The 12,794-nt window shown below is 45.9% G+C and overlaps 1 protein-coding gene across 3 annotated transcripts in view; it reads right to left on the reverse strand.

Annotated features, from left to right (window-relative positions):
* ZZEF1 (zinc finger ZZ-type and EF-hand domain containing 1) overlaps nt 1-12,794 on the reverse strand; it is a 94,405-nt gene that overhangs the window by 24,169 nt on the left and 57,442 nt on the right. For 2 of the 3 annotated variants that reach the window (XM_064495048.1, XM_010987925.3), the window contains exons 30-37: nt 12,381-12,545; nt 9,294-9,413; nt 8,373-8,534; nt 6,676-6,805; nt 4,919-5,057; nt 3,200-3,365; nt 2,338-2,600; nt 1,248-1,417 (exon numbers count right to left, since the gene is read on the reverse strand). In XM_064495048.1, coding sequence (XP_064351118.1) covers nt 1,248-1,417; nt 2,338-2,600; nt 3,200-3,365; nt 4,919-5,057; nt 6,676-6,805; nt 8,373-8,534; nt 9,294-9,413; nt 12,381-12,545 — 1,315 coding nt within the window. The remainder of the gene's footprint in view (nt 1-1,247; nt 1,418-2,337; nt 2,601-3,199; nt 3,366-4,918; nt 5,058-6,675; nt 6,806-8,372; nt 8,535-9,293; nt 9,414-12,380; nt 12,546-12,794) is intronic. The other variant, XM_064495049.1, reaches the window with a different exon arrangement.

Here is a 12,794-nt window from a genome sequence, read left to right on the forward strand (position 1 = left end):
CCTAGACAGGGAAAGCCTAAGATAAACATCTTTTTGTATCAAAAATTAAGGAAGCGCTCAAAGAATAGTGGAGACGTATCAAAAGACACAAAAGCCAGCTGGAAAGGAATTTCCACTGGCCAAACATGGCACAATTTGAGCATCAAAATAAATGATAAAAAGTAATAGATTTTAACCCATTGAATACAAAATTCATCGAGTCTATTCTAATATAAATAAATAAGTAATTACATGAATTACATGGGGAGCATAGTGTTGGTGGCATATTACGAGATGCTGGGAGCTCACAAGAAGATAGTTATTCCCAGACTCGAGGATGAAGGCTGCAGATTTATCCTGTCTCTACTGATGACATTTCCTCCACCCCAGCGTAATCTGTGGGTTGGTAAAATGCTGCATGGAGAAGGGGTTTTGTGGTCAAAACAGGCTTGAAGGTTGTAATGTTGCCTGTCTTGTGCTGGCTCTTTGGCTGAATGAAGCTACTAGAATTTTCAAGTTTTTGCCAGCCATCTTTGCTTTTCTCTTCCTCTAAATGACAGTGGGATCCCAGTGAGCCATAACCAGCAAATGGGGATCCCTGAACCAGTTAATACAACAGAACCAGAGCACAAACAGCAGCAGGTCCTGAGGCAAAGCCGGAGGGCATGTATAGCATCAGCTCAAGCTTCAGAGGCAGCATCGCAGAAGCTGTGCGGTGCTCTTCCACTTTAATGTCAGTGTCACAGCTCCCACTGGAATCCAGAAAGGCCTATTTCTATTTCTCTAAGCAGATGTAAACTGCTAAAAACTACACATGTGAACTACTTGGTAACTAATAAGCACTGAGTATCACCAATTTGGTGGCGGAATATAAAAACAGCTTCACGTATATCGTGTTCACCATGGGCCAGGAACCTATCTCTTTAGGCGCATAATCTTCAGTTCTTCTAAAAACCACAGGAGGCAGGTAACAGGAGTAGTTAGCACTGCAGGGAACTTGCTGCGAACACTGTTTTAAGCACTTTACAGACATTAACTCAACGTGTGTAATGCATGTAAATCCTCACAACCCTAAGGAATAGGTATTATTAACACTCCATTTTACCGATGAGAAAACTGAAGTGAAGAGTTTGTGGTGAGGTGCCCACGCTCTGACAGAGCAGGGATCTGGGCCACGAGCCCATGCCCTGAACCCCTCTGCTCTGCTGCCACGTTGTGAAAGCTCTGAGCCCACCTGCGATTCTGCGCAGGAAAGAACCGTTACTCACCCTGCAGCGCACAGAAGGGCCCGCGTCGGCTGCCTCTGCAGCCGCCTTGCTGGCTTTCTTCTCTAGCGGCTCCTCTGGTGCTCGGGAGGGCACGGTGCCTGGCGGGGCCTGATCTTCTGCAGTAGAGTCACCATCTGGCAATATACCCAGAAGAGCTAGAGCTTTAAGACCTGCGTGGGAAGCAAGTAAGAGTGGTTAGAAGTTTTTTAACAAGGGTTATTTCCTGCAAATGCTGTAAGTCAATTTGCTACTATATGGAAATCAATGGCTGAGTTCTCCACAAACTGAACCAGTTTCAACCCAAACCTCCCTGGCTGCCCAAATCTACTCAGCTCTTGATTTCAGACTCCAGGAGTTTCAACTGTGGGGGATACTGGTGCTTTATTACTGACAGAGGATAAAAGATGTAACAGGATTGTCTGTTTAGAAAATCATAAACATTGAAACTTTATAGCAGCCCCACACAACTAGACTTCTAAGTTCCCACTGACAAATAGATAACAAAATAGCTTGGAAGCACTGGTGGTTACCCACCTGCTACTTCACCCAAGTCTGAATTCCCTAACGTTTACTAGAATGAGGGGTCAGTCCATTACTCTGAAAGGAATTTGAGTGTCTCAGAAGTTTAACATTCACATTTTTCTCCTTGGCCCCGCTCAGTAAAGTCAAAGTCATCTAGGTATTTTCTTAGTCAAACTATTTAGTTATAAACAGCTCTCATCTAGAACACAATTGTGTGGAAACAGATTTGTGCTCCAGGCTAAAAAATGGCTGCATTCCTTTGACAGTGTTAAGTCTGGTGTATTCAGATGCTAAATACTTCATCCCCAGATGTCAAAAGTTTTAATTGTTAACTTTTTTTTATATCTTCATGTAAATATTTTAGAGAAACTAAATGCTACTTTAACCCAACATTTCTCTCAGATGCATTCGGGGATTTAAAAATAAGTTCCACACCAGGGTGAGCACCTCTTATGGAACAACTGGATTGTGTTGCCTCTAAACGGAGCCCCAGACGTCCCTGCTGCCGGGGCTGTTCCTCTGCAGGCAGTTGAAGCTGGTTTGGTTTCCCTGTGTGAGGAACAACTACCTTTTCCCTGGTGAGCCTTCATCAGACAGTCTCCGACGAGCTGCAGACACTGGCTCCGCAGGGTGTTGGCGTTGCCGCGGGCCTGGGGATCCAGCTTTTCGCCGTCCACGTCCTCTGCGCTGGCCAAGTGGGCGCTATAGAGAGCCAGGGCGGCAAAAAGCAGCCAGGAGTAGTTGTGGATGTAGGGCTGGATGAGCCTCTGCCGGTCGCTGATCCGGATGGTCACCATCGGATGGGCCGTGACACTGTGGGTAGGCAAGTGGCTGCAAAGGCAAGACATTTTTAAGGCCTGCAAGCCTTCGTGAGTCTCCAAAAAGGAGAATGGGGTCTCGGGGACCACATGCATGGTCAGACTGGGCATCAGTTACCTCTAAGGCTGTGGTTACTGAAAATTTAAAGACAGGTATGGGTCCTTTCTTCAGAAAAATGAACGTACACAAACACTGCACACACCATTGCAGGATTTCACAACCCCCAGAAGACTATCTATGGAAATTAGGCAAAGTAAGAATTCCTTATTGTGAAGTTTTGTAGGGTGTGGTAATACCATTTTAATAATGTAAGAAAATGTCCATAATTTTTAGAAATGGATATGAAGCATGTAGAAAGGAAATGATTAAAGGTCTGGAATTTTTTCTAAAATACTTTAACAAAGGGAAAAAAAGAATAAACCAAGCACATAGCGAAATCTTCCTAATTACTGAGTCTGGGTAATGGGTACCTGAGGATTCACTGTACTACTCTCTTTACTTGTGGGTATGTTTGAAATTTTTTTATAATGAAACGTTTTTAATTATTTAAAAAAAATGCAGAAGAATTCATGAAGAAAAGGTTACTGGGCTAGAGGTCCCCTGACACATACCCATAGGAGTATCTCTTAGATGCGTAGCATCCGTAGCAAAGATCGAAGTCATCGCACACATTGCAGTTCATCCTCCGGCCTATGATCAAACCCTGGCAGTGGTCACAGGTGAACTCCATGTTGACCATTTCGTGGTCATCTCCATGGCCCTCAGGTTTCACCCCACCTGGGGGAAAACAGCAGTGTGAGGTGGACTGGGCAAAGGACTCTTAGAAGGGCTAGTTTCCAAACCCAAACCAATCCCAGAAGCAAGACTGTTCCCAACTGACTGCTCAGGACATCAGAGGCCAAAGGCACCTTCTGGAGACCAAGGCGTTCTGCCCAGGGGCTCTGAGCATATGAACCACATTCCTGGCACAGAACTTCTTAGCAATGGTACTGTGGATTGACCCATTTTCCAGCACAGCAGAGTCTGATCAAATAGAGGACCAGTTCCCATCATGCCCACCGTTCGGCAGCAAAAGCCCACGTGCCAATTTGTGAGCTGTCTCCCATGACTCCTCCTCTGACCAACATTAAACATCTATTATATACTCCTATTAACAAGCACTGAGAAGTTATCAGGTGTTAGCCCTTACTTTTCATTCCAGAATCATAGATGAAAACAGCCTCCATAACCCCAGACCCACTGAGTGAGAAAGAGATGGACAGCTCTGGTCTCCTTACTCTGAGTCCAGCAGGTCTCCAAGTCCTGTCATACACCCTGCTTAACGATCCTTACCTCTGATCCACTTCTGTTCCCACTGCCAGGAACCTAATGCAGACATTAGTCCCATTGGCACAACTGTGGCTGATTTCCTAAAGGAGCCTCTTACGCGGACAGAACCACCTTCTTCTAGCACAGCCCTGATCTTGTTAATATCCTGCTTGAAAAACCTACCCTGCTGTCTGCAGACTCATTCAAATTCCTTAGCCTAGGGTCTTAGTGTCTCACAATCTGGGCCCAACCTGTCTCAATCCATCACTCAGCTGCGGACCCCAGAGAGTGTCTGTCTAAACACACTCTGGACGCTCCCTCCCCTGTACCTGGACTTGCTCTGCTTTGGATGATGACGCACTCTCCCCGTTTCCTTCACATCATCCAGTTCTAATTTTCCTCAAAGACCCATTCACATCCCACCTCCTCCACAAGGCTTCCTGCAACAGCAGCCTCCCCTACTTCTGAACTTTTCCAGAATACCCTGTGCCACTCATCTGTAACACAGCATGTACACTCATATACTGGAAAATACATTTTGTGGGTAAGTCCTGTCTCCCGCTAAGACTGTAAATGCTTCCAGGGCATGGGCTGTATTCTGCACGCCTGGCCCCTGCACACAAAGCACGCAGCTGCCCACTACTGTCATTCTGCTTTACCTCAGCATCTACAAGCCTAAAGGAGTCAAGAATTTCTGAAGTTTGCTCATGTGTATTTTACCTCTTGTAAACACTGCATGATTCAGAGGGCAAAATAATTTCCTGAAAACTCAACTGATTCATTGGTGCTGAGTGTTTATCAAGTGCCTATATCCAGCAAGATGGAAGATGGAAGCACATCAGATAACAGAGCTCTGGAGTTTCCCACTTAGCTGGGGAGACAGGCTCACATTCTCCAGCAAGTCAGAGAGCACCGCTGGGCAGTATGGTTACTGTGCAGTGGGAGTTTAAAACATGACAAGATCCAGAAAACAGAAACGCTTCTTCCTCTTGAGAATGGCGACCGCAGGCCGCGCGATTTACCCAGGAAGCAGGTTTTGCAGAGATCCATGTCGCTGCACTGCAGACACCGGTAGCGATGCCAGGGGGCAATCTCATCACACCCATCACAAGAGATGTCCACGTTTAACAGGTCACAGTAGCGAGCAATGAACATGTGCATCTATAAGATGAAATAAAACACAATTAACCAACAGACTTCAGATATGGCCATGATTCATTAACCAACTCATCCTTCAATACTTAAGACACTCCAGGCACTGTTCTACGTGCTAGGGTTAGGAGATGAAGGAGCTCAGTGTCTAGTCGGGAATTTTCTCAAGCAAACAGTATGGTAAGTGCTCGGACAGGCAGCTCAGGAGGCTTCAAGTGCACGTGGAGGTTTTCCAAAGGAGCTAATTCCTCAGGTGAGACCTGAGGGGCAAACAGGCACTAGCTGGGTGGGGCTAAGGGAGGTGGGCGAGCTGGATTAAAAATAGCAAGTTCTACAGGGGTCACAAAAGGGTCAAGACCAGGGGCATGGACCTGGCAATAATTCAGTATGTAGAACACAGAACAAAAGCGGGGATAACCAGATAAAGTTAGAAAGCGTAAACCACGAAGCGCCTCCAACGCTAGTCTAAGGAGTCATGGACCGTTTTTAAATAGAAGAGCCATGTGATCAGATCTGAGCGTTCTGAAAGCCTCCTCTGGCTGCTGAGTGAGCACGGACTGGAGGGGGCAGGACCGGAGTCAGGGAGACTGACGCTGACCGCAGCTGTTACAGTAAGCCCCCCACAGGCGATAAGGGCTGGACTGGGCAGTGAGTGCGACGGCAAGAGGTGCGCAGCTCTGAGAGGGGTCAGGAGGAAGAGGTGAGGAACCTTGGGGGCTGCCTGGTTATGGGGGCCACCAAAAGGGAAATTGGTCAAGAACATCCAGATTTCTGGTTTGGGTCCTTGGCTGGACAAGGGGAGTGTTCACAGATACAGGAAACACTGCAAAAGAAGCAATGTTTGCTGACACTTAAAAACAAAAACTTTCTAGGGGGAGAGTAAGGGCACCGTTTCAAGAGCAAACTGTTTTTCTGTAAAGTCCCTGCAGGCTACAGTACAGTTTATCTTTGCAGCCTGGAAATAAGGAAAATAAATCACTAAGTCACCATACAGTAGTAGACCACAGCAAATTTGCCAAGCCGCCTTAGAACTACAGAATGGCTCCCAATAAGGTATTAACATACAAGAGAGAAAAAGTGCAAAGGCCAAGCTGGTGTGCTCCATCCAAGCACCACAGAGATGCTATGTGAGCAAAGTAACTGGCACATAGTAGGCAAAATGAAGAAAATTCACACGGCTGCGGCAGCAGGTGCCTGGCACAATCCGACCATGTAACTGCGATTCTGTGCACCTATGGCAGTTCTCGTGCTCACCAGGCAGCCTTCTGACTGAAACGTGGCTTCCCTTGTTGCTTGCCCACAGGAAAAGAATGTGCCAAGGACGCCAGAGTCCAAGGCCTGCAGCAAGTCTACTTTTCACTGCAAATTAATAAACCGGCACCTAAAGGTTTACTTCAGCCTCATAAGCCAATGTCCTGCGACCCCAGTTCTATGGGAGGGAGCCCCTGCCTGAGTGTGGCCAGGTCAGGACGCAGGGCCCCTCAAGCTAAAGACCAGGCTCAGTGACAGCCGACTCACGGAGGTACTGGCTGCCGCCTGGAGCCCCCTCAGGAGACAGCCTGCTGGCACTTCCCCTTCCAAACTCCTAGCACATCACACTCAGATTACTCTAGTTGAGAGGTCTTACTTTCCTCTGCTTCTCTGGATCTTCCTGGGCTATTTTTTCATACCAGGCCTCAAACATGCCATCCTGACACTCATCCATCCATTCTGAATTCTGCTTGGCATCAGCAAGCTCATCTTCTTCACTCCATTGGCTGAAAGAAGGACATAAAGAGAGAAAAGCATGCCTCTCCCAACAATCAAGGGAAATGCTGGTTAGCAGACTCTGGGTCCTACGTGTGGGTCTAAGACTTGGGGCACTTCTAAACATCTGAGGGGAAGAGGTCAAGCTGGTTTTCAAAGTCCCAGGATTTGCCAGATATCTGATAGATAAATACCAATAAAAAGGGAGAAGCCCCTTCCAGAGCAGACTACAAGGGGTGAGGAATTAGAGCTTGAAAGGTTGCATCTACATAGCAGAATTCCACCCAACAACTATTTGTGGTGAACCTACTATGTGCCAGGCACTGGAGCCAAATAATGTGATTTTCAAAACCCCCAAAAACAACAAACAGGTCCAACTGGGACACGCTCAGCACACCCTAGTGGTAACAGCATGAGAAGGGAATCAGGAGTGCCTGGGGCTTGGGCTCGCCTGCTGGCTGCTGGGAGACCTGGACACAGCACTCAGCCCTGGTCCTCAGTTTCCTCATTTCTAATGGATAATCTCACGGACTCCTTTTAGATGTAAAATTATACATTTCCATAATTTCAGTTTACAGTTTGTATCAGCACCAGAATTTTAAATACAAAAGTATTTGCTTGACAGCAAATGTAAAATATTTACTGACCAACAAACACATTTGTGCAGTCATGCTTTCCAACAAGTAGACTTCAGGCCTACTCAAAGTTAGCTTTGGGGCGGGGTGGGTGGGGGAAGCTGCAGTCCCTACTCCCAAGGACTGGATCATGGAGGTGCTGGCAAAGCTAGAAACGAGGAGCAGACTGTCAGCTGAAGAGCCAGCAGGCTGGTGTCCTGCCCACACCTCCCCCACCAGTCCTCCCGTCTCTGCCAAGAGCGCCCTCTGACAGCAGGGTAAACAAGGAGACAGCTTAAATTCTATCTCCTCTGCCCAGAATATCTCTTCTGAGAGTGTGAAAATTGGTGCTGACTCATTCATTTATCTCTTCCTAATTCCCTCCTGTTGCTTTTCTTCTCCCAATCTCTTCTTTCTTTTCTACAGATTTGAGTGGGCAACGTGTAAGTGGACTTGAGAGGGTGGGGAGACCGTCATTAGAAGTTGAAAGGAGAAAAAACTTTGCAGATGATTTTCTTTCTCGTACCTTAAGTCCTTATAATGTGCAAGAGGTTATAGTGGCTAAAATCACATATACGTAGTAACAAAAAAATTCAGAAAAGGATTCTCCAACTAGCTATACTAGGGTCTCCAAAAATGAGGAGTGAGGAGGATTCTTACGGGAGTTCACACCAGCACCACAACCATACAGCCCTTGCCCCAGGCAGTGCGCCAGACACTGAGGACCAGCTCGCTTATTCTTCACAGCAATTCTGAGGCAGGTACCGTTACTACCTCCAGCTTTAAAGATGAGGAAATTGAGGCACAAAGGAGTTAAAAACGCTGCCCAAGGTCATCAGGCTAGTATGTGGCAAGGCCAGGATGTTACAGAGTCCAGCTCCTGTCTGCGCTCTGAACCGCTCCGCTATGACTCCTGTGCTTCGTGACCTCCTTTAGGAGCTGCAGAGGGCAGGGGGGTTCTTACCTGATCACACTGTCATGGACACTTATGTTTTCCTGTGACATTTTCATGAGGAGATCTGGTAACTGGATGTCAACAAAGAAGGCGAGATCACTGGGTTCCCAGCCCATATCCAAAAGATGAAGCAGGGCCGTCTGGACACAGGACAAGGCAGGCAGCAAGGACCTGAAGAGGCCATGCAGGTCAACGTTACCAAGGCTGCCCGTCACCCACGGAGACGACAGGAACAACGTGGGCCAGAGACCTGGTGTGTGTGTCAGCGGGACGAAGGAAACGCCAGATGGCCGGCTTGGGTTCCTTATCATCTCCTTTCAAATTTCTCAGACTCCATACAAACCCTCTTCAAAGGACAGCTTAAGCAAAAGAGTTCTGGAAGCGTAAGGCAAGGTTTCCACCCTGCCAGGACCACCAGGGGGCACATTTTATGGTAAAGGACTGAGCAGTAAAAATCATCTCTGATAAATAGCAAGATCAGGGCCCGCCCCATCTGGCCCAGGTCACGTAGCTCAGAGGGAGAGAAGAACCATTTGATTAAAGGTTTATGTCTAAACCACTTACTATGAAGGAGACTGGGGAATGGCTTTATATTCAGGTTTTAAAAACTGCACATAATACATCAAAAACTGAAGATAACGGGTTACAGATTCTTAGATGAACCAAGACCCATCCCCTTTAAAGAACTGTACACACCATATAGAAACAAGGCATGGAGAAAATATACTAATAAGTTAACATTAGTGATTAGCTCTAGATGGTGAGGTTGGGGTTATTTTTATTTTACTCTTTGTGCTTTTCTATATTTAACATTGGACTTGTATCTCTTTAAAAATCAGAAAAAACAAAAACAAAAAACAAAAAAAAACAAAACAAAATCAGAAAAAACAAGTAACTTTTTTCTCTAGAACTTATAAAATTATCCCATACCTGTCATTTAAGTTACTAAATCCTTTAATTGCTTTGACCAAAGACAGAACAAATTGATAGTAAGTGTCTCGAATTTCTTTGTGCAGGTCTGCACCACAGCCCTCCAAGTGTCCAAAATAACTAGAAACAGAAGAAATCACACCGATGACTAAATCGCCAGAACATCATTTACTTCATAACCATTATTTCTTACATGAAAAGAGCCAAGATAGCAGCAAGCTAACCAAGTGGCACAGAAACATAAGTAAATAAAAAGATAACAACTTCAGAAAGTAACAGACAAGATAGCAAGTGACTCATCTGCCTGGGCCAAGAGGGCTGCCCACCAGGAGTATGGAAATGGCAATTATTTACCTTTCTTTGTTCATATAAAAACCACCCTCCTCACCACCACCTGAGGGCCTGGCACTGTATTAAGTCTTCATCCCAAATTACCTCACTGAGTCCTCTCCACACAGTCAAGCCCACCCCTCCGCCTCCTTTCACTGATGATTTTAGAACCAAGCTCAGTGTCTTTTCTGTCATGATCCTTGTCACCTTGGATACATCAACATCCACGGGAAGGATGCCCCAGTTCCCCTGTTCCTGGATTCTCTGCCTTCTTCACCTCTAATGATCTTCTCCTCCATCCCCTCTGCCATCCCAATCTGACGGTCATTTCCTTGACCTTGACACTGCACTAACGGCACTGCCTCTGAAATCCTGACTTTAGAGCATCTTACTCTGACCGTGACCTCTCATTCTGCTCACCTATTCTGGGACTCCCACAGTAGCCTTCTTGATCCCAGTGAGCCCCAATCTATGACACTGCCTCCCATTCACAGTCTACCATGCCCGCCATGCTTTCCCTTCGCCCCATACTCAGCTTCGATTCCAAGGTCCCTCACCACCACCACGCCTGAGCAATCACCAACCCCCTTGCTGCTTTCTCCCTCCAAGTGCTTGCCTGGGAAACTGTACACCTGTATTGAAACTGCTAAACGTTGCTGGAGGAAACGCCACACAACCAGTCTGACTAGTACCACCATCAAGTCACAACCATAATTCTCAAACCAGCACTCCAAATTGTCAGGTGATCAGATTGGCTTTCTCAGTTTTCATTACTGTTTCAAACTTTCCAGCCTCTCCTTAAACTGCCACAGCCTCCTCCTACACCTTCATTTAGAGCTGATAACTATCCTCAATTTTTATTTTCTAAAAACAGAAATGATCCTACAGGACTTCCCCCATCTTCTCACCAAACCTAACAACCAACTTGCACCTCTACCCACACCGCATTCCCCACTGCTGCGCAGTTCCAGTCTCCCTGGCTCTGCAAGGCCGATTGCTCTACTTATGCAACAGCTTCCTCTCCTCCTGCATCGAGTTTTCTTCACTACTGAGTCATCCCCACCGGCATACAACGTACTATCTCTTCAAAATCCTCAGCTGATCCTACAGCCCCTCCAATTACTACCCTATTCCTCTGCTCCCCTTTAAGGCCAAATTTCTTGAAATAAGTGTCTCGTCTCCCTCTCCCTTTTTTCACCCCTCTTCTACTCTCAACCCAGTCCAACTGGGCTTTTGGTCCCAGTAAGACCACTGTCAAATCCAGTGTGCTCTTGTCTCCTCAACCTCTCACGTCTACATCTAACACAACTGACCACCGGTGTCTTTTGAGATAAATTCTTCTCTTGGCTTCAAAGGCACCACCATCCCCTGGTTTTTGTTCTTAATGGCCACTCCGTGATCTTCTTAGCCGATTCCTCTTCCTCTGCTTGACTTCAGCTAAATAAAGAAGTGTCCCTATGGCTCAGTCCTGAGCCCCAACTGTCTCTCTGTACTCTTTTCTCGAAGGGTCTCATCTGGTCTCTTGGCTTTACATACCATCTATCTGCTGACAACATCCAAATTCTATCCCTAGTCCTGGTTTTTTTTTTGAGAACTTTAAACTCTTATCTCTATTTTTTTTTTATATTCTTACTTGGGTATGAAAGAAGCAGTTCAAACTTAACACAGCTGAAACAAAACTTTTGATTATCACCCCAGTCTGTTTCTTCCACTCTCTTCCCACTTAGTAAAATGTATCATCATCCGTTCAGCTGTTCAAGCTGAAACCCTAGGTGTTTCTTTCCCCATGATTCCTTTCATTCACCCTCTACATCTAATCCACCAGTAAGTCCTGACAGTTCTACCTCCAAAATGTATCCTAAATCTCATCCTTTTCTCTCCATCTCCAGTACTATTTCCTGGTCCAAACCACCATCATCTTCTGCCTGGACCAACTGCTCTTCTTCCTTACACTGTTTTTCACAGAGTAGCCAGGAGTATCTTTTATGAATACAAATCGCGGTGTGTTCCTCCTGAGCTTAAAATTCTCCAAGGGCTTCCCATCTACAACTCTGTGTAAAATTCAAGCACCTTAAATCATATCCTACAAAGCTTTATACGATATGGGCCCTCTTTTTTTTTACCCCATCTCCTATTTCTCACTCAGGCACCCTGGCTTCCCTCTGCTCCTTGGGCTAATCCCCCACCCTATGATCTTTGTGCTGTTCCTTCTGCCTTTAGTGCTCTTCCCCCTGACCTCAGCTGGCCATTCATCTCTTGGTTACATGTCATCTCCTCAGCCTGCCTTCCCCAATCGCACAAATTAGGTCACTCTGTATGAAATCACCATATAGTAACATTACACACACACACACACACAATATCTAGAATAGTGCCGGGCACAGTCATTCAGAAAATACTTGAGTGGCTTTTGAAACAACCTTGTGGGGTACTTAGATCTATGATATTATTGTAAATGAGCATTAAATTTAGCTCACAGCTTCCAGGAGCCAAATGATGAGTATGGGTACATGGGGAACACAATCCTCACTGTCTGGTAAAATTAAAATGATAAACTCATCAAGAGGAATAAATATGTTCTAGCATTTACTTACTAAAAGGATAGAACCCATTTTTCCTTAGAATGAGAGAATGAACTTTCCAAAAATGTAAATTTGTATCCTACATGGATAGAGTTCTTAATTAGAGAAGACAATTAGGATTTTTTAAAAAACGACTCCTGCTAGCTTTCCCAGCAGACTTCTACTTCGAACTTACTTGGTAAACTCTTTCTGGCAGGTCAGAAGTTCCAACAGGAAAAGTATGTAAGGAGGGTGGAAGCAGTGAGGCTGCCCAAGGGACTCCGTACAACCCTGAATGATCCTCAGGACCTCGAGGATGCTGCGGGCTTGGGCCTTCCTCAAGGAAAGAACCTTGACAACACTGGAGACAGAACTCAAGTCAGGAATACGCAGAAAACTCTCGAGCTGGGGCAGAAAGAAAACAGAGCCCCCACCCAAGTTCTGATGCCAAATTAATAAAAAGCAAATACTATTGTGAGGTGTCATTCAGGAAGGATATCAACACCTGTGCACTACTTTTGTCATTACTCAGCAGCACTACACAACAGTGCACGTCCAGAAAGCCGACCACTCACATTAAACAATCAACAAATTAAAAAGGCACTTTGTC

The sequence above is a fragment of the Camelus dromedarius genome, chromosome 16 (assembly GCF_036321535.1).
Source record: "Camelus dromedarius isolate mCamDro1 chromosome 16, mCamDro1.pat, whole genome shotgun sequence".
NCBI classification, from domain to species: Eukaryota; Metazoa; Chordata; class Mammalia; order Artiodactyla; family Camelidae; genus Camelus; species Camelus dromedarius.